This window comes from Gorilla gorilla, chromosome 12 (assembly GCF_029281585.2).
Source record: "Gorilla gorilla gorilla isolate KB3781 chromosome 12, NHGRI_mGorGor1-v2.1_pri, whole genome shotgun sequence".
Classification (NCBI taxonomy): domain Eukaryota; kingdom Metazoa; phylum Chordata; class Mammalia; order Primates; family Hominidae; genus Gorilla; species Gorilla gorilla.
Genome location: NC_073236.2, coordinates 115603976 through 115630968, shown reverse-complemented (window position 1 = coordinate 115630968; position 26993 = coordinate 115603976). Strand labels below are relative to the sequence as shown.

At 39.5% G+C, this 26993-nt stretch overlaps 1 protein-coding gene across 17 annotated transcripts in view; it reads right to left on the bottom strand.

The window, feature by feature from the left end:
• The window catches only part of ITSN2 (intersectin 2), a 157014-nt gene that overhangs the window by 91966 nt on the left and 38055 nt on the right, over window positions 1–26993 (bottom strand). For 16 of the 17 annotated variants that reach the window (XM_055377547.2, XM_055377543.2, XM_055377549.2 and 13 more), the window contains exons 3-14: window positions 19736–19828; window positions 18065–18128; window positions 16820–16983; window positions 15091–15294; window positions 14886–14982; window positions 13220–13359; window positions 8395–8458; window positions 6574–6711; window positions 5769–5854; window positions 4514–4776; window positions 3269–3418; window positions 262–402 (exon numbers count right to left, since the gene is read on the bottom strand). In XM_055377547.2, coding sequence (XP_055233522.1) covers window positions 262–402; window positions 3269–3418; window positions 4514–4776; window positions 5769–5854; window positions 6574–6711; window positions 8395–8458; window positions 13220–13359; window positions 14886–14982; window positions 15091–15294; window positions 16820–16983; window positions 18065–18128; window positions 19736–19828 — 1604 coding nt within the window. Of the gene's footprint in view, window positions 1–261; window positions 403–3268; window positions 3419–4513; window positions 4777–5768; window positions 5855–6573; window positions 6712–8394; window positions 8459–13219; window positions 13360–14885; window positions 14983–15090; window positions 15295–16819; window positions 16984–18064; window positions 18129–19735; window positions 19829–26070; window positions 26138–26993 lie in introns of all 17 variants that reach the window. The other variant, XM_055377546.2, reaches the window with a different exon arrangement.

Sequence of the window (26993 nt, the reverse complement as noted above, 5' to 3'; positions counted from 1 at the left end):
TTCAAGCGATTCTCCTGCCTCAGCCTCCCGAGTAGCTGGGATTACAGGAATGCGCCACCACACCCAGCTAATTTTTTTGTATTTTTAGTAGAGACGGGGTTTTGCCCTGCTGACTGGGCTGGTCTCGAACTCCTGACCTCAGGGGATCCACCCGCCTCAGCCTCCCAAAGTGCTAGGATTACAGCCGTGAGCCACTGTGCCCAGCCCAGAAGAACTATTAATTGTACATGTTTAAGAACAATTTAGCAGTGAAGGACTTACCTGAAGTTCCTGTTGAAGTTGCTTGATTTCCATAATTTCCAAGTCACACTGCTTATCCAGAACCTCCAGCTCAGTCTTTTGAGTTTGCTTTTTGAGTCGGACATCCTGAAGTCTGCCTGAGATCTGCTGATGTTTGCCATTCTATAGGAAGATCATATAAATATATAGTAACATAAAATTCTAATAGAAAATGTTTCTACAAGGAGAATAATATTTTTAGTTAAATTTTAAAATCTCAGTTACCATTCATATTCATCCTGAAATAAATGCCTAAAACCAAGTGGAATGTGTTTCAGAGTTGTGTCTGTTAACTCGAGTTATTAGTGGGAAACACATCATTCTCAGAGTGCAAGAGCCCATATGTTAGTATGGGAAAGCAGAAACATAACACATTGAATTTTTTTCTGAATTCAGCATTAATTAGACAATATTAATTAACAATATTAATATCAGAGACACTCTCAAAGAATGATGAAGAGGAATAAATGTTTGCATGTGATGCTCAGCATTACCTTCTCTGAACTTCTATTTCTACCCTAAATATGGCCATCTAATTTCCTCTAATTAAAACAGTGCCCAGGAGGAATGTTTTGGCAACAGTTCTGTTCTATACTAATATTCTTCTCCTTTTTTCCTCTTCTTCTGCGAAGAAACCAAACCAACAGCAGAGATTCTCAATGGGACCTAAGAAGAAGGGTGACATGGGGGGTTATGGGCTGAACTGTGTCCCCCAAAATTCATATGTTAAAGTCCCAAGCCCCAGTACCTGAGAATGTGACAATATTTGGAGACGGCCTTTAAAGAGGTGATTAAGGTTAAACAAAGTCATACAGGTGGACCCTAATCCAATCTAACTGGTGTCCTTATTAGAGGTGGAAATCTGAACACAAAAGGCACCAGAGATAAAATACACTCAGAGAAAACACCATATAAAGACACAATGAAAGATGGCCACCTGCAAGCCACCAAAAGAGGCCTCACAAGAAACTAAGCCTAACTAGCCTTGGTCTTAGATCTTAGGAGCTGTGAAAAAATTAATTTCTGTTGTTTAAGCCACCTAGCCTATTGTATTTTGTTACAGCAGCCCTACCAAACTAATACAGTGGAGTGAGGGGAAATGACATCCTGGGTTAAAACTCACTGATGATGAAAAGTTTTACTGAAGACTATGTTTCATATTTAAAATACATACACTGAAAGGAACATGTGTATCTCTGCTGGAGCTCACATTCTTATCCTCAACATGGGATACGTATAGGCTCTGGACCTTTCCAGACTCTGCACATTCACCTGTGTTACTGTGCTTCATGTGATGCACCAGTTCTTCAGGGAAAAACAATCAATCTTAAGGTCTCTTCCCATTATATATAGTCAAGATGATATATATATATATTAAAATAGTGCAAGAGAGTTAAAAGTTTTTTACAACTGTTTTGTAGTACTCTGGCATGATTAATACTTGTGGTATGTATGTCTATCCATTTGAAGGAATAAAATAATATATTTCTGACTAAAGATATTGTGATGATTAAAAAAATAATTTTTAACGTAATTCAAGTCATCAACCAAATAAAATGTTAGACTATGATCACACAAGATCTAAATCTGGCTCTACTACATGACTAGGTATGCATTTCGCAAAACCCTACTATATGATCAGGGTAGGCTCATGGGATTCTAGGGTTGTGGCAGAATAGTGCCAGATCTTTTATACCTTCTCACTACACATTTCAAACAAAGTCTTTTAACAACTTGACCCTCTAACGTCTGATTGGTAAAAACTGCTTAGTGGCCAGTATTAGCTAAGAACTACAATCCTGCAGAACTGGAACTGTAAGAGATCATTTAGGTCAGCAGTTTCAAATCAGTTGTCTTTTTAATAGTAGAATCTTTTTTTTCCCAAGCAAATCTTGAGTGAAACCCCAAGAAACATAAAGCACATAAATGTCAAGCTTCTCTGTTGTGAAGTGTGGGAAGAGTTAGGGAGAGAAAATCACTGTTCTGCTGCCCGAGCTTCCCCTCTCCTGCCTCTGCTTAGTCCTCCTCAGACCATCTTACAGAGACCAATCTGAAAACTGAAAATCACTCAACTAACACAACTCTTTATTTCATACAAGGGAAAAGTGAGGCACAGAGAAGGGAAATGTCTTGCCCAGGAGTACATGGTTCATCAGTGTCTGAACTGATGCTACAACATAATTCTCAGCATTTTGAGTCATTATCCTTTTCTCAGTAAACCATATTGTACAGTCTGTTTATATGAAAATGTGACTATTTAATGACATTAAGACATAACTAATTCACGAGAGATTTTAAAACACAATTACATTTTTCTTTTTTTTTTTTTGAGATGGCGTCTCACTCTGTTACCTAGGCTGGAGTGCAGTGGCGCGATCTTGGCTCACTGCAACCTCCACCTCCTGGGTTCAAGTGATTCTCCTGCCTCAGCCTCCCAAGTAGTTAGGATTACAGGCACCCACCACCACCCACCACGGCCAGCTAATTTTTGTTTGTTTGAGACGGAGTCTCGCTCTGTTGCCCAGGCTCGAGTGCAGTGGCGCGATCTCAGCTCACTGCAACCTCCACCTCCCAGGTTCAAGCAATTCTTCTGCCTCAGTGTCCCAAGTAGCTGGGACTACAGGCGCACACCACCACTCCTGGCTAATTTTTGTACTTTTTGGTAGAGATGGGGTTTCACTATATTGGCCAGGCTGGTCTTGAACTCCTGACCTCATGATCCACCCACCTCAGCCTCCCAAAGCGTTGGGATTACAGTGAGCCACCATGCCCGGCCCACAGCTGGCTAATTTTTTTTTTTTAGTAGAGATGGGGTTTCACCACGTTGGCCAGGCTGGTTTCAAACTCCTGCCCCAGTTGATCCGCCTGCCTTGGCCTCCCAAAGTGCTACGATAACAGGTGTGAGCCACCACGCCTGGCCCACAATTACATTTTTCAACGGGTAGCTCTATCATCATTCAGATAGATTTCACTTAAACTTCAGCCATACCAGTGCTTCCAACTCAAGATGAAGATTCTTCTTTTTAGAGTTTAACCTGACAATTTCTTCTTGTTCTCTATTCTTTTGATTGAGAAGCTCCTGTCGCCGAATTCTCTCCCATTCTAAGCGACGTTGTCGTTCAAGTTCCTGTTTTGCTGCCTGAAGAAAAAAGGAATTATACTTAATTTTTAAATTAAAAATTTTGCACGATTCAAAAACTGGGAAGACAACAATAAAAGTTAGGCAGAGTTTAGCACTTAGTGGCTTTAGTGCCTAAGGGCAGCTAGGCAAATCTAGTTTTATTAATGAGCTTAAAGACTTCCAAGAAAGTGGCTTCATCTATCATATTTTCTCATTTCTTCACGAGATCTTTTTTTTTTTTTTTTTTTTTTCCAGACAGCATCTTGCTCTGTCACCCAGGCTGGAGTGCAGTGGTACCACCTTGGCTCACTGCAACCTCCACCACCTGGGCTCAAGCGATTCTCCTGCCTCAGCCCCACCAAGTAGCTGGGATTACAGGCACACACCACCACACACCTCGCTAATTTTTGTACTTTTTGTAGAGACAGGGTTTCACCATGTTGCCCAGGTTGGAAGACCATCCTTTTGTTACAGTCATTTTTCTCTTAATAAGTTACAGAATGACTTCATAAATATAAATGTTAACAGGAATAATTTTCCCTCTATTCTGGTATCTGGGGGAAAAATTCTATTTATATTATTTCAGTGTGCAATAACTTCCTGTGCTCCATCCCTGGCCCTTTAAAACACAGCCAGTCCTCCTAAGGACCCTTCTTTCCCAGCAACACTATCCCAAAGGCCTGTGCAAGCCCATCCTCTTGATTCCTCTCTAGAGAGACTTTCAATGCCCCGCTCTCATCTTTCTGTCTCTCCAATTCCTTGGACTCTTAATCTGGATCTTAAACTTGCTTTCGTCTAATGACTTGCTCAGCTGGCTAACTAACCTTAGCTGCTCACTCAACTTAGCTCTGCAGTCGATCCTCCTTTGATTGAGATATCACCTGCAGAGGATGCTTTCTCTACCACTTACCAGTTCTGAAAACTCCTTATAAGCAAGAAGCCTCTTTCCCTCCTCAAGGGAAGGAAGGATCAGATTTGTATAGGATAAGAACGAAATGATGCAGAGCAAAAGGCAAAACAAAAATTCAAAAATAAGCATTTTTTAATCAAATGAAATATAGTCACTTATTAAATGTAATGATTTTCTTAAGAAGTAAAAAACTTAAAAATAACCTCTCGTCTTTCTATCTCTTTTCTCCTTTCTTCCTCTCGTTGTCTCTCCAATTCCCGTTGCTTCTCCAAGCGTTTTTCTAATTCAAGTTGTTTCTTCCATTCTTGTTCTTGTAATTCTCTCTGTTTTCGCTCCCACTCTTCCTTTTCTTTCTGGGCTTTACGTTCTGCCTCCCTCTGTTGCTGCTCCATCAAGGCTTGGCGTCGCTTTTCCAGCTCCATGTTCCCTCGCTCATAGTTGGCTTTCCGTTTGTCCTCAAAAGTAACTGAACAAGGTATGCCTATCAGCACCCACACACATTAACAGCCTACAGAACCTGTAATCTAGTTTCTATATACTTATGCCTTGTGATCATTTGAGTGCTATCAGTATTTGAATACTTCTCCTAAGGATAATTTTAACTCAAATCTAAGTGGAAAAATATTTACTTTCTTCAAGGATATTCAATTTTAGAAAAACAAATTTTTAAGTTTGAATCCATTCGAGAGAGAAATAATTTTTATAAACTTGCCAATAAAAATACTTTTTCGGTTGGGTGTGGTGGCTCATGCCTGTAATCCCAACACTTTGGGAGGCCAAGGTGGGCGGATCACCTGAGGTCAGCAGTTCAAGAGCGGCCTGGCCAACACGGTGAAACCCCATCTCTACTAAAAATACCAAAAATTAGCCAGGCATAGTGGCAGGCACCTGTAATCCCAGCTACTCAGGAGGCTGAGACAGGAGAATCGCTTGAACCCAGGAGGTGGAAGTTGCAGTGAGCCGGGATTGTGCTGTTGCACTCCAGCCTTGGCAACAAGGAAAAAAAAAAAAAAAAAAAAAAAACTTTTTCAACTTTTTTCTCTTCTTCAAGGACAATCAAAGCTGTGTGGTTATACATTTGTTTTGATGTCATTAACATCCTAATATATTAAAACAGCTACAAATGTATTCTTTCAACCAATATTTAAATGTTTTTAAAGGTAAAGATTTCATTACAAAGTTTCCTCTAATAACTCAGCCTAAATTAGGAGAAATACTTTAACTCAGATGTCTATAATCCTGTCAAATACATCTAATTGTCTTTTCTTCCTTCACACTCTTCTCATTTTGACCATCTTAATTTTATCAATACCAAAATACATCCCATCTATCAAATAGTTTTTTCTCATATAGCACATAAAATATTAAAAACATAAAAATTCTAAATATTCCATTACATTTAAAGGTAGAATTTAAAAGAACTCAGTATAAATATACAACTTTGACACTCAGTGATACCTGGTAATTTCTTCTGAGGCTCCTCTTCTTGCATTTTCTGATATGAAGGCAGAGTTCCATTAATGGAATCAATTTGCTTTCCTCCTCTAAAAAAATCAAACAACAAAGTTAGCATCATGTAGTCTGGACATTTTCAGACTAGATTACACAGACTACCAGTGATTACAGCAATTTGATATTGGGAATACAGTATTAAAGATATTTAAAACAGTTTGGTATGTCGTTATAAAATACAGTAGTATATGGATATTCAAGACAGAGAAATCTGGATTCAAATCACGGTTCAGCTAATTTTGGTTCTTGGGCAAGTTTTTCTTTATCTCTTTAGTCATTAGCTTCCTTATGTATAACATAATGAAAACACATCCACTTCTTTTTTTTTGAGGCAGGGTCTTGCTCTGCTGCCCAGGCTAGAGTGCTGTGGCATAATCACAACTTACTGTAGCCTTGAACTCCTATGCTCTAGTGATCCTCCTGCCCCAGCTTCCAGAGTACCTAGGACTACAGGCGCACACCACCACATCTGGCTAATTATTTTTATTTTTGTAGATACGGGGTCTCACTATGTTGTCCACGCTAGTCCTGAACTCCCGGCCTCATGTGATCCTCCCACCTTGGCTCCCAGTGTTATGATTACAGGCGTAAGCTGCCATGTCTGCCCCACACCTACTTCTAATATGTACCCTGTTTTCAAGTATAACTTGTTGAATACTAAAATCAATGGCAGTGCAAATATTTAACTCTCTTCTAAATCACATCTGCCAAGTTATCGAAACCATAGTTCTCCACCTCCAGGCACACTCACCTGAAAGACGGAGGAACAAGCTCAGGAGGTAAAGTCAGTGGTAATGGCTGTCCAGCTTTGGCCATGTCAGTAAGGTGCATTGCAAGAATAAACTCTTCTGCTTTTAGCTGTCCATCACCATCAATGTCAGCCAGAGTCCTAAAGAAAATGTTAAAACTCACAACTTAATAAAGTCTATTTGGAGTAATTGCCTTAAAATTTCAATTTTTATTTTACTTTTATTTATTTATTTATTTATTTGAGATGGAGTCTTGCTCTGTCGCTCAAGCTGGAGTGCAGTGGCGCGATCTCAGCTCACTGCAAGCTCCGCCTCCCGGGTTCACGCCATTCTCCTGCCTCAGTCTCCCGAGTAGCTGGGACTACAGGCGCCCGCCACCACGCCTGGCTAATTTTTTGTATTTTTAGTAGAGACGGGGTTTCACCATGTTAGCCAGGATGGTCTCGATCTCCTGACCTCGTGATCCGCCCGCCTCAGCCTCCCAAAGTGCTGGGATTACAGGCGTGAGCCACCTGTGCCCGGCCAATTTTTCATTTTTAAAAGAAGGATAATGATGGTAAAACTGCTGGGTACACTTATTTTAGTGAAATGTAAATACGTACATTTACGTAACTCACTATTGAATGTGTAAGTATGTAAGTATGTACTTCAATAGTGAATTAATTTTTTACCCTTGATTTTCAAGACATAAAAGAGAGGGAAGAAACTTTGAAACAGAAAGAGAACTAACAACCCCTTCTGAGAAAGTGGCTTGTCTTCCTCCATGGTTAATTCACCTACCAAATCACATTTACCTATATTAAAAATGAGATATTCTCTGATTCTCCATAGAAGGGATTAGATGAAAGAAAACAACAGTTTTTCTTGTAAAATATAGTCATGAACTGCATGACATATCAGTCAACAACGGACTGCATTTATAATGGTGGTCCCATAAGATTATAATGGAGCTGAAAAATTCCTACCACCTAAGGACACTGTAGCTGTCATAATGCAATGCATTACCTATGTGTCTGTGGTGATGCTAGCCTGAACAAACATACTGCACTGCCAGCTATAGAAGAGTACAGCATATACAATTATCTACAGTACATACACTCAATAACAATAAACATCTGTTAATATGTTACTGGATTATGTATTTACTATACTTTATTTTTATTGTTATTTTAGAGTGTACTCCTTCTACTTACAGAAAAAAAAAAGTTAACTGTAAGACAGCCTCAGGCAGGTCAGTCAGGAGAAATTCCAGAAGGCATTGTTATCATAGGAGACAATGGCTCCATGCGTGTTATTGCCCCGAACACCTTCCAGTGAGACAAGATGTGGAGGTAGAAGATAGTGATACTGATGATCTTGACCCTCTACAGGCCTAAGCTAATGGGTGTCTTTGTGTCTCAGTTTTTACCAAAAGTTTAAAAAGTAAAAATAAATTTTAAAAACAAAAAAGCGCTTAAAGAATAGGATATAAATATCTTTCTGTACAATGTGTTTGTGTTTTAAGCTAAGTGTTATTACAAGAGTCAAAAAGTTTTAAAAAATTAAAAGGTTTATAAAGTTAAAAAGTTATAGTATGCCAAGATTAATCTATTGTTGAAGAAAATATTTTTTGTAAATTTGGTGTAGCTTAAGGGTACAACAACATTCTGCACAATTACATTTGCCTCCAAGCTTAATACTAACTTTCAAATGGCTGCTTTTATAGAGCATCTCTGAGTCACAAACTTTTACAGAAACAGTATCTTTCTTGTAACAGGGGAGAGAGAGTTTAATTAATTAATGCATAGTTAAATTAATCAAATGTAATTAAGGGACAAACTTACCAAATAGTAGCCAGCTGAGTTTGAGAAAGATTTGACTGAAGAAGGGCATTTCTAGCTTGAAAACCTGATTAAGTGGGGAAAATCATAAAGGAATTCTTTACCATCTTTAAAGTTATGCATAACAAATTAGCTGTATCTGTAAAATAACAATGCTACCAGGGTATCCTGGGAACTTTTAACATCAAAATGTTTTTACCACGTGCTAGGTGCTAAGCATTCAGTAGCAATTAAACCTAGTCACTGCCCCAAGGAATTTTAAATCTAGAATTAGCAGTATCAAGTGCTCTCCCCTGTCTTTTCAGCAAGATAATAATACACACAAGTGGCTAACGTGAAAGAACAAGACATCAGGCACACAGAGTATCAGAGGCCAAGACTGTGGGCCCTCTTGTACTCCCAGCAGGTGCAGCACTTCCCACTCCTACGTGACTGAGCCGTGAGTAGCAGAAGAGTCAGGCGCTACTCTGGGTTCAGCCTGAGTCAAGGCCTGTCCAAAACAACTCTTACACAAGAGATTACATCTGCCAACACTGCCTCAGCAACAGCTCCAACTACAACAAAAGCCAGCCAAATGCAGCTAGATTTATTGTCCCACTAGGCTTTCAACATAGGACTTGATAATCAAAGCAACCATGTATTACAACATGCAGCTAAATGTTTATATTATATAACTTTTAAAATATTTTCATTCTATTTTTTTAATCTGGACATTTAACATAAATCACATAAAAACACTGGAAATTAAACTCACAGCCTCGCCCTATTAATTACTCCTCAGATTTCACTAGGAAATTTGATTTGAGGAGGTCTTTGTGTTAAAAGGAAGATTCTTCTAAATAAGAGAGATGGAAGGCTATTTCAAACCTGAAAAAAAGTTCAAAACTACTATTTCAGCTTTTGGACCGAAAAAAGATCCTTTTGGACTGAAAGAATATCCCTTAGCATCAGGCAATAGAGCAAACAGAAGAGAGGAGGAGGAGGAATGTAAATGGTTAAAAATCATACTCGTGGAGGGCTTTATATGTGTGAGGCAAAGTCTGAGTAATACAAAGGGCCATAGAGAGCCAACAGAGTATCTTACTTACTAAGTAAAACTCATTTGAACAGGTATGTACACTCTTAGTCGGCCAAGCCTCTGGATAACCTATATCCTCTGCTTAGAATGCCAGACCCTCAATTCTTTACTTTGTAGCCTATCCTCTGAAATCTGGCTCTAATCTCTTTTCTTCTGTGAAACATTCTCTCTTATATCCTTGGAGTTAGTCACTTTCTCATCTATATTAATCACAGCACTTTTAAACAAGTAACCAAACACCTTGATTACATGAGCTCTTCATTATATGGGCTCTTCAAAGATATGAACCATGTCTTGCTCCTGTCTGTATTCCTGTGCCTAAGAGAGTGCCCAGAAAGTATGTGATTCAGGAAACAGTTACATCAATGACTTGATCTAAATAAATTTTTTAAAACTATGTTTAGGGGGAGGAGAAGAGAAGTAAAAAAGGGGAAAACAGACCAGTGGACAGGCGCGGTGGCTCACGTCTGTAATCCCAGAACTTTGGGAGACCAAGGCGGGCGGACCACCTGAGGTCGGGAGTTCGAGACCAGCCTGGCCAACATGGCAAAACCCGTCTCTACTAAAAAAAATTAGCTGGGCGTGGTGGCGTGTGCCTGCAGGAGGCAGGAGAATCGCTGGAACCCGGGAGGCAGAGGCTACAGTGAGCCAAGATCGCACCACTGCACTCCAGCCTGGGCAACAGAGCAAGACTCTGTCTCAAAAAAAAAAAAAAAAAAAAAAAAAAGATCACCAACTCCTACACTTATTGAACAAAACAAACATATAAGTCCAGGTTAGCCTCATCCTCATGTTCTTAGGGCTCATGCTCGGCTTAAGGACACCAGCAGCAACTACTCTTTTTATAGAAAACCTTGTCTTTACCTACAGATATATAGCTTTACCCTTGTAGGTCTCAGAATAATAATGACATTCCCTAAAAAACACCATAATACACAACCTTCGTACAATGTGACATATACTAATGAAGTTACATTAGGGATCATTTCCCCACAGTTGGCTCCCCATTCACTGCCCTTCATATTCCAATGCAAAATCACCTCTGTTTATATTGTTATATTTACAGTACTTATACAAAGCGTACTACTCTTAAGTGTGCTGCCTAATAATTTTTTCTTTTTTGAGACGTAGTCTAGCTCTGTCACCCAGGCTGGAGTGCAGTGGCATGATCTCAGCTCACTGCAACCTCTGCCTCCCAGGAACAAATAATTCTCTTGCCTCAGACTCCAGAGTAGCTAGGATTACAGGCGTCCACCACCACGCCTGGTTAATTTTTGTATTTTTAGTAGCAATGGGGTTTCACCATGTTGACCAGGCTGGTCTCAAACTCCTGAACTCAAGTGATCCACCTGCCTCAGCCTCCCAAAATGCTGGAATTACAGGTGTGAGCCACTGCACCCGGCCTGCCTAATGAATTTTTACACAGGTATGCACATACACACCCGTATCAAGATGCAGAATGTTTCCAGCAACTCAGAAGGTTTGCACATGGCCTCTTCCCCACACAGTAACCACATTATTCTGATTTCTATCACCATTAATTAGGTTTCCTGTTCTTCAGCCTCATATAAATGGGTTAAATGGTATGGTCTTTTTGGGCTGCTTTCATTCAATACCATACCTGTGAAAGTCATTCATGTTGTTGCAGGTATCAGCAGTTCATTTGGTTTTTATCGCTTTAAAGTATTCTGTTATGTAAATATACTGTCATTTATCTATTCTCCTGTCGATGAACATTTAGGTTGTGAACATTTTTGTAAATGTCTTTTTCATCAACTTTTGTTCAGTTGAAAACAAATAACTTCTTTTTATTAGAGAGATGGGGTCTCACTATGTTGCCCAGGCTGGACTCTTGGGCTCAAGCAATCCTCTTGCCACATCCTCCCAAGTAGCTGGGACTATAGGCACATGCCACTATGCCTAGCAAAGATAAACTTTTTTTTTTTTTTTTTTTTGAGACAGAGTCTCGTTCTGTTGCCAGGCTGGAGTGCACTGGCGCGATCTCGGCTCACTGCAACCTCCGCCTCCTAGGTTCAAGCAATTATCCTGCCTCAGCCTTCAGAGTAGCTGGGACTACAGGTGTGCACCACCATGCCCAGCTAATTTTTGTATTTTTAGTAGAGACAGGGTTTCACCATGTTGGCCAGGATGGTCTCGATCTCTTGACCTCATGATCTGTCTGCCCCAGCCTCCCAAAGTGCTGGGATTACAAGCGTGAGCCACCGCACCCGGCCAAAATTAACTTTTTAAATGCAAAATGTAGGGTACGAAGAAGTTAATTTTTTCAAAGAATAGGAATTATGACTTTATATTAATCTCCAGTATGGTTCAATACCATATTTCGCAGAATCTAAAATTCCACTGGCTATAAGACATACTATTATTTTATGAATAAGAAAGAAAGCACTGCTAATAAAACTATGACACAGTGCTAAGACATCACTAATTGTAGCACACATCCTAATTTTAGAGACATTAAAATGTAAAAAAAAAAAAAAGTGTCAAAAAAAGCATACCTTGTTTCATGCAATTTGATAAAATTACAGAAAATCTTAGTTATGTAATATGAAATACATGTAAAAATACAAAGTATATGTGTAAGCTAAGAAGTATAATAGGTCACCCGTGAACCTACCACCCATCTTAAGAACTAGATTACTACTAAATGCCTTGAATCTATCTGTGTTCCTTGACTTATCCCCATGCTTCCACAAGAGGTAACCACTATCCTGAATTTTGTATGCATAATTCCCTTGCTTTAAAAAATATTTATCACATAGGTATGTATCTTTAAATAAAATACTGTATATTTTTGCTTGTCCAATCGATTCCAAAAGTCTTACTGCTCGTTCCCTTGCCTTTCTGCATAACTACAGACCCTAGACTCCTATTTCACGGACTACTTTTCATTCTCCAAATAGGCCATGTATTTTTTGCTCTTAATTTCTCCTTTGTCACCATCAAATGCCCCCACGTTCAATCTCTGTCGAAATCCTAACTTTTTCATGGAGCTTAAATGCTCCCTTCCTAAAAGATACCTCATCTGAACTCTTCAGCTTCAATATATCCCATTCTATGTTCCTTAGCACTTAAAGCTCTATTATTTTTAAACATTTATTTTACTTGGTCCTAAATCATAATTTCTTGCTAAGTGAAGAGGGAGTGGGAAAGTTAGAAGGTGGGAACTCTACTTGCCTATTACCCTCTGTTTATGTCTCCTTTGCTGTTCTCAATTAGTACAGTTCAGATGATGTTCTGGCCTGGACTGAAATGTTTTACAGTGAACTAAGGCCAAGTTTTACAGTCACATTTGGGTTAGAGCATTAAAGGGTGAGCAATGCTCACTTGAGGTTATATAAACAGAGAAAAAGCCCAATGCAGAGGAGGATTCTCAGGAAAAGTGAGTAGAGGCTAAGTTCCACACACTCTCTCTTGTGACCCGTGGCTCTCCATTCACTGCAAAGCTTAGAGGATGAGGTCTGATCTTAAGGGACAGGTCTTTTGCCAAAAAGTTGGGGGTGTATCTGGTGCCCGACTTGACAGTAAGAACTTTGAAGAAAGCAATCAAGTTGAATCCATCTTTGAATCCTTATACAACTTCAGGTATTTGTATTTATCAAATGCCTGCTAAATTTTTTGGATGTTAAAATGTCAGATGAGCTACACAATACAAATTCAAATGACAGTTCTTCGATGGAAGTCCACATAAAAGACCCTTTTTCATGCTCTTCAGCACTGTATGCTGCTTACCTGAGAGATATCCACTCATACTTTTGTCAAGAGTATTAAATTTTTGCCGATATTTTAATCTTGTAGGCTGAGGAACTGCCCACTCTGAGGTCCCAGTCTTGGGTGAGTTCCCTGAGAGTGAAGCAGTCGAGGAAGTTGAGCTATAAAAAAATTTATTAAAAATTTTTATGTTACTAAATAAAATATATTTAATTAAATTTTATAAGACCAAGGCATTAAGAATCTTATATACCAGGGGTCCCGAACCCCCGGGCCACAGACCTGTTAGGAACCGGGCTGGACAGCGGGGCTCGGTGAGTGGCAGGTGAGTGAGCACTACTACCTGAGCTCCAGCTCCTGTCCAGTGAGCAGTGGCATTAGATTCTCATAAGAGTGCAAACCCTATTGTGAATGGCACATGTGAGGGACCTAGGTTGGATGCTCCCTTTGAGAATCTAATGCCTGATGATCTGAGATGTAACAGTTTCATCCTAAAACCATTGCTTCAAGTCTGTGAAAAAACTGTCTTCTATGAAACCAGTCCCCGGTACCAAAAAGGTTGAGGATCGCTGTTATATACTATAATGGTGACTGCCTTTTCTCTTTTTTTGGGGAGGAGACAGAGTCTCGCTCTGTCGCCAGCCTGGAGTGCAGTGGCACAATCCTGGATCACTGCAACCTCCACCTCCCGGGTTCAAGCAATTCTCCTGCCTCAGCCTCCCAAGTAGCTGGGACTACAGTCGCATGCCACCACGCCCGGCTAATTTTTTTGTGTGCATTTTTAGTAGAGACAGGGTTTCACCATGTTGTCCAGGCTGGTCTCGAACTCCTGAGCTCAGGCAATCCGCCCACCTCAGCCTCCCAAAGTGCTGGGATTACAGGCGTGAGCCACTGTGCCTGGCCAATGGTGACTGCTTTTGCATTTTACATTTTTTAAAATGTTAAGCAATTATCACTATTCTTAGTAAAGCAAAGACCATAAGAAGTATAGAACTCCATGAGACTACCGCATATAAAGAACCTGCTCTGTGCCAGACCTTATATTGTACTAAGGCCTTTACAAATATTTCTAATCCTCCCAACAAACTTAAAAAATACTACAGTCCCCATCTTTTAGATGGGTAAACTATGGCTCAGCGATGTTAAGAAAAAACAAGGCCACAGAATCAGTGAGTGTTCAAGCTGGGATACGAATGTTGTTCTTCTGGGTCAAATCTAACACTCTCCGTACACTACCCTGAAGAGTATAATAGTGATTTATATGAAGGGTGATTAATGTAATGAATACTGATGCATTTGTGCTTTGTAAAATTTAAAAGATATCCAATTAGTAGAATCTGCTCAAGAAAGAAATTAACAATGTACCATGAGTATGAGACATCTTGGGAAATATACACATTTTTTAAAGGAAAAATACACAGCTTTAGGCAAAGAAAAAATTAAAATATAGAATATTTTTAGTTTACATGAATTATTTTTTCAAAAGTAAAATGCCACAGACACTTAATAATTCTAAAAATAAAAAATTTATTTTATGTGAGTTGTAAGTAGTAAATTTACCTTAAGTATTTGCACTTGGCCATTATAAAGTAAAACTTAGGTAAGCTCAAAGCTTTAAAAAAATCATTTGTTAAATAAAGACTTCTTACTGAAAGCATAAAAAGTTGTCAGAGTTAGCTATTCATACCTACTAGATCCTAAATCAATCAGAGACTGCGCTTTCTGTATACTAGCACCTCCAAATCCTCCCATCATCAGACTATAAGATGACCCATGAGGCAATGCTAAAAAAGAAAAAGAAGGAAAAGTATGAAAGAAATTTGTATCTGTTCAAACACAAATAGTTTCTTTCTTTACATGAAATAATGACTCATTAGAAACAAAGTACTCACTTGAAGAAGAATAAGGAATGGGTAAAGGCTGAATGAGACTGGCGGTTCCATTTGGTAATGATGATGTGCTAACAGAAGGCACTAGGGGAGTGGGCATCATTAAGGGAGGAAGGTTGGTCCCTGAAGTCGCAGAAGACAATGATGTTATAGGTGCAGCTGGAGGCAATGGCTGAGGAATGGACAGATTGGGCATGCTTCCCATTCCTAAAGTCAAAAGAAAACACTTTTTCCAGTGCTAGAAAATCAATTATAAAACACATGCAAAAAACAAGTTTACAGTACAGTGGGCAGACTCTATGTTTACCAAAACACACAGATAAATTATCCTTAAAAAACTCACTACTTTGACCCAGCAGTGAGGGAGGTCAACTGCTGCTCTTAATACTAACACTCTGATCTGTATGAACTAAGAAAATACCTAGCAAAGAGTTAAATATTCTCCTCTCTCATCATGAATAAAACTAAGCAGCCTTTTCCAATTGAATATGAGTCTCCTCAAGGAAAGAATACATTACCAGATCAAATGAGGTTTTTGTGAAAGGATAATACAGTGCTACTAAGTTACTTGACTAATACACACACACACACAAACACACACACATTCTTCTTCTCTCCTTCTCTCTCTCTCTCACATACTCCCCCCAAACAAAAAGGTTCTAAGTAGTACTTTATGAGATCCATTTATGCATATGCATTATTTGCAAGAAAGTGTGTCACATATTTTACTTTTCTTGTAAGTAACATTCCTATGAATTCAAGGACGAGTCCTTAAAAGGAACAAAGTGATGACCTTTATTCATTTATTAACTGCAGAATACTTATAAATATGGTCACACAATGATTTAGTATTTATCTTTAGAATTCACTAAAATAGTGAAATAATTTTGTGGAGTCCGTTGTTTGTTTGAGATGGGGGTCTCACTATGTTGCCCCGACTAGAATGAAGTGGCTATTCACAGGTGCGATCACAGCACAGTACAACCTCAAACTCCTGGACTCAAGCAATCCTACCCATAGCCTCCCAAGCAGCCAGAACTACAGGCACACACCCCTGTAACCAGCTCTAGAATTCTATATTCTAAGATCTGTAGTGAAGGAACATGTTTCAGATACACAGACATACCTAATTGAATGTTCCATTCAAAATGAGTGCTTCTCACATATAATTATAAGAAATTGCCTGATCAAAATTAACAGAAAACATACCAACCGGTTATCACTGATGAATACGTGAACTTATTAGCCCAAAGTCTGCAACTTTTGGCCCTAAATTTAGCTGGCTAATTAACCTTTAAAAAAATTCAACTTACATAAAATTTTAAATTATCTCCCAAATCGAACCATTTCAAGTGAGTTTAAAACTGCTCAAAATTTTTTCTATATTACTCACATATATAGAGAGAGAGAGGAAACTAAGAATAGTATTTGGGATTGGCTATACCTAGGGAGACCATATAATTCATCACGCAACTAGGAGTTGTAAAAGGAGACACTAACTGGACCAGATGCCAGGACAAAAGGCATAAATCAGAACGGTCCCTAGAAAACCAGAACACATGGATCCCCTACCTGTGACAGTGAATTTAATATTTATTATCTCTAACATGAAAATTAACTTGTAACCTGGGGACTGTCATTTTGTGCTAACAAATCCTTTTCTAATACTCAAATATGCCTAGGGATAAAGTTTAAGTAGCAAATACAAGTATTTAAATTAATACATACTTACCAAAACGAGCAGAAATTAATGGAGAAAACATAGGGGGTTGCTTCATAATAGGAGGGAGAACCACAGGCAACTGTTGGCCTTGAAGCTTCAGTTTGATGAGTTTCATAGCTATGGAGAACTCTTGCTGATCCATCTTCCCATCCTTGTTTAGGTCTGATAAAGCCCTAAAAGGAGCATGAGGTAGGTAGATTGGTATGTGGTGTGGTGGTGGGAAAACTAACGTTATTTTGGGGGTTGACAAAGTAAAAATGATGATATAGCATTGACGTGTACATCATCACTAAATTTAAAATATCTAACATGTAAAATATATAATAACAAAAAGATAAAACCTACACTTTAAGAAATACTGACCAGAGATAGTAACTAATAAAACACTGCCTGTCAAAACAGAATCTAGAGACCTTTGGGCTGAATTCCACCAGTTTAGGTAGAAAAAAATTCAAGATTATAATACTTCTAAATTTAATTTATTCATCTGTCCAAATATTTACTGAATACTTGCTATGTGCCTCGTACTCTACCAGGCATGAGAATATTCCAAGTGGAAAGATGGGACAGGGGTTGTTACTTATTGTAAACGTTTTTAAAAAAACAGATATTATAGAGAATAGTTTCTTTAAAGAAGGAGCAGGGGAAGCGAGGACTAATTTGGGGTTTATAGATTATGAAATAAATGAAACTACAAAATAACAGAAAGAGGATTTTGAGATTCTGCCAAATTATAAGGAAATTTTTCTCAATGATAATGTATATATCTTTCCTTAGAAAATTCTAATGAAATTAGAAATTTGTCCTAGAGAACTAAACCCGAATTATTTTCAGTCATTTGCTCAATAAAATTTATTTTCCAAAAAACTGAAGAAATACTTTTTTTTTTTTAAAGAGACAGAGTCTCATTCTGTCATCCAGGCTAGGGTGCAGTGACACAATCATAGTTCACTGCAGCACTGAATTCCTGGGCTCAAGCAATCCTTCCATCTTGGCCTCCCTGAGTAGCTGGGACTAGAGGTGTGGGCCACCACACCCAGCTAATTTTTTTTTTAATTTTCTGTAGAGACAGGGTTCTCACTATGTTGCCCAGCCTGGCCTCAAGCAATCCTCCTACCTCAGACTCCCCAAGTGCTGGCAGAAATATTCTTAATAACCAATAGAATGCAACTAAAAACAATTTTATGTTAACACTATATTACAAAAAAAACAAAATACTATCAGAAAATTAGGTTCATCTACAAAACACTTTACCATATTTCAGCTAAAACAGGCGCCGGCAGACCTGATTGTAGGAAAAAATTACGTGCTTGATCACCTGAGTAATAAAAACAAAACCCAAGCAGCACATTAGTAAATGAAATTATTCCAATGCTTCTGAATAATAATGGGTATATGTTAATGATTTATTATGATTTTAATACCAATCATTAAAGAATAAGTGAAATAGAAACACATAAAAATTATTTACATAACTTTACTAAGACAGATATTTTAAAACAAAAGTCACATCTGCACTTCTATTGTATATTAATCAGTGATGAAAGATTATTCATCTCAGTTTTTCCACAACTGGGGTCTTCCTTAAAAATACTTCCACTTAGTAAAATCTATATTTAAAAACACTACTCCCTAAAAGAGTTTCAATATAAAAAGTACCAGGTGTTAGGAGAGACAGTCCTCCATGAGTTTCTTCACACTCCTATGTGTCTTGCTTTGTATACCAATAATGTAAGACCCTAATTGCTCTCTGCCTGGGTCACTTCTCAGAATTGGGTTTGTAATGAGCAATCTTAAGGAATCCGGTAACGTTTCCCACTGAGACAAGGGACAAACTTGCTTTACTGCTTGCTACAAAAGGGTGGGTTCCCCAAATTCAGTGTTCCTCTCCTGTAACACAATCATAGCATGTGTACTATTCTCCTGGGCTCTCTGCATTGTCTCTGTGGGACTTAGGGAACACTAAAGGAAACAGAAAGATAGATGCCAATGCTCATTTTGCTAGTTATGCTGTTAGTCATAAGGTTCTTTGTCTCTGACTCAGGAATCTTGGGTCTTCCACCCGTAATGGACAAAGTTATTAACCTGTAAGCAGGGTAATCAAATCCTGATACCAGGTAAGGTAATTACTATCATAGCAGTACAAATAACATGGTTAAGTAGATGGATTCCAAAATCAGCCCGAATGGTTTCAAAGCCCAGATTAACACTAACCATCTTTGTAACCTTAGGCAGTTACATAACGTCTCTTAGTCTCAGTTTCACTATTTGTAAATATAGACAACAATAGTGCCTACTTTATAGGGTTGTTGTAAAGGTTAAATAAAATAATGCACTTAGCATAGCATCTGGTATATAGTAAAAATTCAATAAATATCATTGTTCTCATAGTTACTATTATTGTATGTAAAGCACTAAGCTACTTTGGCACAGAAAAAAGTTTAATTAATAAAAAAAATTTCAAAGGCACACCTAAATTAATCCCATTTTGGCTCTGGTGGTCTTTCTGCAAAACAAGGGCTAGCATCAACAATCAGTGCTTGGTATAGCCTCAAAGACAGAGGGCTAGCATTAGGAAAACAGATTCCAGAAAAAAAAGTCTAGATTTTCCACGAAATGAATCTAAGAAATAAACTGAAAACTTTCTAGATATAATGTTAAAGTGTGAAACTAGACAATTACACAGAAATTCTTGACTATCATTTAGGATTCAGGAAAAATCTTCCATATCCCAAATTTAAAACAACAAATTAAGACAGTTCCAGGAAAAATAAGAAAGTTAGCATTTCTTTAATTTCTAGAATTCTGATTGATATGAATTTTATCGTTTATTAACACAAATTTGATGGCAGTCAAATTAAAACTAATTCTTAGATATCACATAAGGACCATAATTCACTAATAAAACTAATTATAAACACAAACCTGTTATGTAACCTCCTGAAGGTTTGAGGTTATCAAACTGCCTGTCATGCTTAGTACGTTCTTCAGAGGTAATAGCCCACATGTTTGGCCCTCCTGAAACATAAGTGGAAGAAACTATAGTGTATACATGAGAATGCTTAAAATAAATTCTAAAATGTAAATAGAAATCACAAGTGTTCATTGTATGACAGTATTTAATATTTGAGTGACACAAAGAGTAGAGCTCTATCATAACCATACATAGCACAGCCCTAAGGCTTTTCACTCATCGGCTCAATTAACGTCTATTGAACAAGTGCTATATCACACTCACTGGAAATGGGCATCACGCTAAATACTGGCAATAAAAAGATGAAGAAAATATTCCCACCCTCAAGGAATTCATGCTCTAGAAAACAACAGTACTTACAGTATTCACCTGTGAAAAATCCTAAGCAGAACTACATACTGCCATAGTTTAGCCCCGTGTCCCCACCAGAACCTCATTTCAAATTGTAATCCCCACGTGTCAGAGGAGGGGCCTGGTGGGAGATGACTGGATCATGGGAGTGGATTTCTCCCTTGTTGTTTTTGTGATAGTGAGTGAGTTCCTCACAATAGCTGATGGTTTTAAAGTGTGGCACTTCCCCCCTTGCTGCTTCTCTCTCTCCTGCTGCCACATTAAGATGTGCTTTGCATCCCCTTCGCCTTACACCTTAAGTTTCCTGAGGCCTCTCCAGCCATGTGGAACTGTGAGTCAATTAAACCCTTTTTTTCATAAATCACTCAGTCTCAGGTAGTTCCTTACAGCAGTGTGAAAACAGACTAATACAGATACCAAAACAGCTGTGCCAATTCTGAGTTAGAAGCACCAAGGATGAGATAACAGGAAAGGTAACACTGAGGCAGAGTCTTGAAGCTTGGTTTGAATTTTGCCATGTGAAGAGGAGGGATAAGAACATTTCACACCATAAGGGCACAGCATGAGAAGTCAAGGCATGTGCAAGGTGCTGTTAAGTGCACTGAGCAGACTAATAACTAGAGTTAGTAATAATAAACAGGTAGGGTGGAATTAACTGTAAAAAGGTCTTAAATACCATCCTCAAGAGCCTGACCCCATACCCTGGAAGTTATAGAGAGCCATCTGGTAGTTTTTATTATTTTATTTTTATTTATTTATTTATAGACAGAGTCTTGCTCTGTCGCCAGGCTGGAGTGCAGCGGAGTGATCTCGGCTCACTGCAGCCTCCGCCTCCCGGGTTCAAGCAATTCTCCTGCCTCAGCCTCCCAAGTAGCTGGGACTACAGGCATGCGCCCCCACACCCAGCTAATTTTTGTATTATTAGTAAAGACAGGGTTTCACCATGTTGGCCAGGATGGTCTTGATCTCCTGACCTCGTGATCCACCCACCTCGGCCTCCCAAAGTGCTGGGATTACAGGCGTAAGCCACCGCGCGCAGACAGTTTTTAAATAAGCTTTTAATTTGGAACAATTTTAGATTTACAGAAAATTCACAAAGATAGTACATGGCTCCTATATACCTTTCACCCAATTTCTACTATGTTAACAACTGACACAACCATAGTACATTTGTCAAAACAAAGACATTAACAGTCTGGTATATAACTACTGGCTAAATTAATACCTCCACCTGCAGTGGTGGCTGGTAAACTCCAACAGAATTAAACTCTGGGTAGTGAAGACAGCACAAGGCACTGTGACTGATGATTCTGCCCATCGGAGCCTCTAGCAAAAGGAAGTAGCCTTCACCTAGAGATAATCCTTGGGATCAGAAGGCTTGACCCATGAAGGCCTAGTGATTCTCTAGCCTGACAGTCTCATTTTGGGGAGGGTCAACTTGAATTCCACAACAAGGTGGGAATAACCTGAAAAGCCTTGCTTGTCAAATAGAAATGGTATATCAAAGAAGATATAGACACTGGCCCCAACAGTATTTTGGCTTTACGTTAAAAAGTGGCAGCAGCCGGGCGCGGTGGCTCACGCCTGTAATCCCAGCACTCTGGGAGGCCGAGGCGGGCGGATCACCTGAGGTCAGGAGTTCAAGACCAACCTGGTCAACATGGCGAAACCTCATCTCTACTAAAAATACAAAACAAATTAGCTGGGTGTGATGGTGGATGCCTGTAGTCCCAGCTACTCAGGAGGCTGAGGCAAGAGGATCATTTGAACCCGGGAGGTGGAGGTTGCAGTGAGCTGAGATCACACCATAGTACTCCAGCCTGCACAGACAAGGGCAAGACGCAATCTCAAAAAAAAAAAAAAAAAAAGTGGCAACTATCCCTCCGAGGGAAACCTTCATGCACATTCCACTGCTTATAGTAAAGCTACTGGATCAATGAAGCCTCAGATCAGAGAAGCTGCAAGTTGCTGGTGTTCACTGGGCTGCAGTGGCTATTCAGCCTCAGAGGCAGCTATGCTGAACTGAAAGGAGACATGGACAGAACCTGGATTCTTGGGCTGCTGCCAATGACCCAGCTGTTTGGTTTGCCGCTTGGAAAATTACAGATTGACAGATTAAAGACACCCTCCTGGGGCTACAAATTGAAAACAAATCTCAACTGCTAATTGAATTGTCTGTGTCACCTATGTAGACACCTACAGTATGGGCCCAGCCTCTGATTTAGACTGAAATCAAGTATGACTAATGCAGAGGATACCACTGCATGCCAAACTGTGACTTGGGGATGGTGGGGGAGGCCTCATTGCAGGTGGCATTGTTCCCTTTGACTCCTGGCAGACCAACTATATTGGACCTTTGTTCCCTCTCTCAGGCTATCAGTGGTGCCTCAAACTATTGACAGTATTTTTTTGTTTTTTACATAGACTTTTTAGAGCAGTTTTAGGTTCACAGCAAGACTGAGTAGAAGGTACAAACATTTCTCCTATACCTTCCACCCCACTGACGCATAGTCCCTCCCATTAAAACATTCCCCTGTTGACACTTTTTTAGGTTTCCAATCAGCCCACGATGCCCACACTGTCATGGCCCTTGAAACTAATCTGTGTCATGTTTCTTTTTTAAAAAATTTAGAGACAGGGTCTCACTCTGTTGCCCAGGCTGGAGTACAGAGTGACCCTTGGCTCACTGCAGCCTTGACATCCCAGGCTCAAGTGATTCTCCCACCTCAGCCGCCTGAGTAGCTGGGACTACAGGTACGTGCGACCACAGCTGGCTAATTTTTGTATTTTTTGTAGAGACGGGGTCTCACTATGCTGCCAAGGCTGGTCTCGAACTCCTGGGCTCAAGTGATCCTCCTGCCTTGACCTCCCATAATCTGTGTCATGTTTTTGGTTTTCTGGACCATATGCATTCTGACATGGATGCACTTTTATCATAAAAGCCATTCAACAATGCACTGACAGCCTGATTCTATTTCCATCACCTCCTCCTGGTCCACATACTTTAAAGTAAGATAATGTGGTCACTGACTGTAGCTGTCCCCAGAAAGGATTCATTGCTTATTAGCTGCTTCCTCCCTAATGATCAGGGCTAAAGGGTGGAGTATCACAGGAGATAATACAGACCTATTGTGAAAATTCAGGATTCTACTCTGACCACTCCTGGACATGATGCATCTTTCTAGCCCCTAACAGCAACTGCAGGCAGGCTTGGTTCATAAACCCTCCAGCTGGGCCACTGAGGTAAAAGGGGATCTAGAGCAGGAATTCCCAACCCCCAGGCCACGGACTGGCACTGGTCTGTGGCCTGTTAGGAACCTGGCCGCACAGAAGGTGAGCGGTGGGCAAGCGAGCACTACCACCTGAGCGGCACCTCCTGTCAGATCAGCGGCAGCATTAGATTCTCATTGGAGCACAAACCCTATTGTGAACTGTGCATGTGAGGGATCTGGGTTGCATGCTCCTTATGAGAATCTAATGCCTGATGATCTGCAGTGGAGCAGTTTCATCCTAAAACCACCTCCCTCCCACCACCCTACCACAAATCTGTGGAAAAATTGTCTTCCATGAAACTGGTCCCTGGTGCCAAAAAGGTTGGGGACCAGTGATCTAGAGGATTCAAAGTTAATTCTGGTTAGGGTTTATGAAAATGTCCCTCTTACATCTAGCTCTTCTGGATCACTAGGAAATGGTAAAGTTATGGCTCTGAAATGAGAAACCCACGTTTAATGGCAGTAGAGCAACAAGAAGGCACCTGAGGAAGAAACGCCTTAGACCCCAGGAGGTATGGTATTAAGAGAGGAATTAATGATATTTTCTCTTGTAGAACTGCCCCTGTAGCCTTCTTCTCCAAGAAAAATGCCTTGGTATGGCTCTCCTAAATTGTTGGAAGCACCTTATGAGTCTGCCATCCCCCATCAGGAGCCTTATCAAGAGTCTATCAGGAACATCAGGAATGACCCCAGAAAATGTATCTCCCATCCATATCACTTCCAGAGGTCTTCCCCCACCCCCAATCTCAGTAATGGATGAATTCCACCCAGCTGGTGGCGAGGACAAACAAAACAAGTGGGACTAATTTGGGCAATCCCTCCAAAAACAAGGACTAGACTCAATTACTCAAACTCCACTGGAAACCCTCAGACTTGCCAGTCATCCAGGAGGCTATGTTAGAGGCACTATCAACCTGTGCCCCTCTTCTGATGTAGGTCCCACGGCAGTGGGGGTTGCAGGGGGAATAACTGTAAACATTTTCTTTCCAAGCATAACCCATGCACACCCTTGATCTTCTACTTCTTCTGTGGAAACCATGCATTAACTTGCCTCCCTCCAAAAACACAGTAATGTACATGAAGAGATGTTCAAGTGTTTAAAAAAACACTTCCTCAGTCCTGGAAGGCATTCAGGTCAGCCTCGACTCACTGGCTAGGGTTGTCAGAGATTTATCCTAGATTTTCTTTTTTGCAGGCCAAGATAAAGTGTGTGCAATTATGAATACAACCTGCTGTACCCAGATTACTGATTCAGGCCAGGGAGAAAAGTTAAAATAAAACTTAAGGAGAGGCCGGACATGGTGGTGCACACCTAATCCCAGTATTTTGGGAGGCTGAGGCAGGAGGATCCCTTGAGCTCAGGAGTTTGAGACCAGCCTGGGCAACAGAGTGAGACCCCATCTCTACAAAAAACTTTAAAAAATTAGCCAGTGGTGGTGGCTCACACCTGTAATCCCAGCTACTTGGGAGGCTGAGGTAGAAGGATTGCTTGAGCCCAGGAGATCGAGGCTGCAGTGAGCAATGATCACACCACTGTCTGGGTTACAGAACAAGACCCTGTCTCAACAAAAAACAAACAACAACAACAACAACAAAAAAACAAAAAAACATTGTTTTTTAAGGAGAAAGCCACCTGGCTTTCTAAGGGAGACACTGATGATTTATAGGATTTGTTTAACTGGGACCCTGCAGAGCACAGCTGAGAACACTGCAAGCTGAGACCAACCTGCTGCTTGGAGTCCTGTTGATTAGTCTTAATCAAATGCTGCATAAAATAAATCAGACTTAGTCCCAGCCCGTTCTGTCACATTAATCCGAGTGGCCAACTTAGTGGTATGTACACTCATGAGAAAATTTGCTAGAAGTCAAGACAATGGAGAAACAAGGGAGAGGAACTCCTGGGAGACAATTCTCCATGAGTTTCTCATGTTTCTGTACATCTTCTAAAGCAAAGGATTGATAGCTTTTGTTCCAGACTATCTCTGAGGATGCCTGCATTGCAAATACAGGGGTTTCTTCCCGAGCTTGGGATTAGCTTTTTGTTGTCCACCAGCTCTCTGAGGTTTTTGTAAAGCTCTGCACATTCAACATGACTAATCACCATCTATATTTCTGACTACCTTTACAATTTATTCCATTTCTGCCAATAAGGAATCAAATACGTTTAGGTATATAAACTCATACATAATTCCTGCTTGTATTGTATAAAAATCTGCCTTACAAAGACAATTTTCCAGGAATGTATATCATTGAAAAGTAGGTGCTCACTATAATTTTTAACACTAATATGGATTTAACAAATTATTCTTAGTCCTAAATGACTGGATTAAAAAATCTATAAATATCCCCTCTTAAAGAGAAGTTTTAAGATTACAGTTAAAAATAAAGAAACAGATGTACTGAAGAACTAAGGACCTAAAATAGCTAAACCTACACACTTTCTAAATAAAGAAATACCACATATGTAGTAAAAATCCTACTTGGGTTATCAGTTTATCAGAAAATAAATAAATAAACCTGTCAGGATTCCTGTCACTAGGAAGGCAAGTAGTATAGCCACAGAACTGATTTTCTATTACATGACTTCAGAAAAATTATGATGCTGATTTTAAAAACAACAAAAATGACAACAACAAAGGATGACAAAGATGGAAGCAGCTCACCTTTATTGAACCCTGACTATTGTCAGGGACTTTATATGCAGTAACTCACTGAGCCCCCAGCATTAACCTATAAATTAAAGTACTATTATTATTCTCATTTTATAGGTAAGGAAACTGAAAACCCATGGTGATAAAGTAACTTGCTTAAGGTCATACAGTAAGTGACAGAGCTGAGATTAGAACCTGGGTAGCCTGACTCCAGAGCCTCCATATTGAACTCAGCACTAACTATGTACCAACATATATGGGTAAGATGCTCATGTTCCTTCTAATTCAGATGCCACCTCTATAAACTAGGAATATTATATAACTCCACAGGCCTGTTGTAAAGATTACATGTAATATACCTCCATTATAGCTAACACTTAATGAAACTCACCATGTGTCAGGTACTTTTCTAAGAGCTTTACATGTGTTGCTTCGAGTAAGTCTCATAAGAATCCCATGAGGTAACTATTGCTATCACTGTTTATCAGAGAAGGAAACAGTGGTACAGAGATATTAAATAATTTGCCCAAGGTAATAAAATTGGTAAGTGTTGAAGGCAAGACTAGAGTCTACTCAGGCTTAATTAAGAGTCTTAAACTATCTGTCTTGTTGGTAATTAAAAATAAATACACTCACAAATATATTGTCCGTTGATTTCCAACAAGATGTGGAGATAATTCAAGGTGGAAAACAGTCCTTTCATCAAATGGTGCTGAAAGAACTGGATATCCATATGAAAAAACAACAAAAGAACCTCAACCTTCCAGCATATACATGAATTAACTCTCAATGAATCACAGAACTAGATATAAGATAAAACTTCCTGAAGAAAATATGGAAGAAAATGTTTGTGATTTTGGATTATGCAATGACTTTTTGGAACACAAAAGGAAAAAATCATTAAAATATTTTGACAAACTGGACTTTATAAAAAT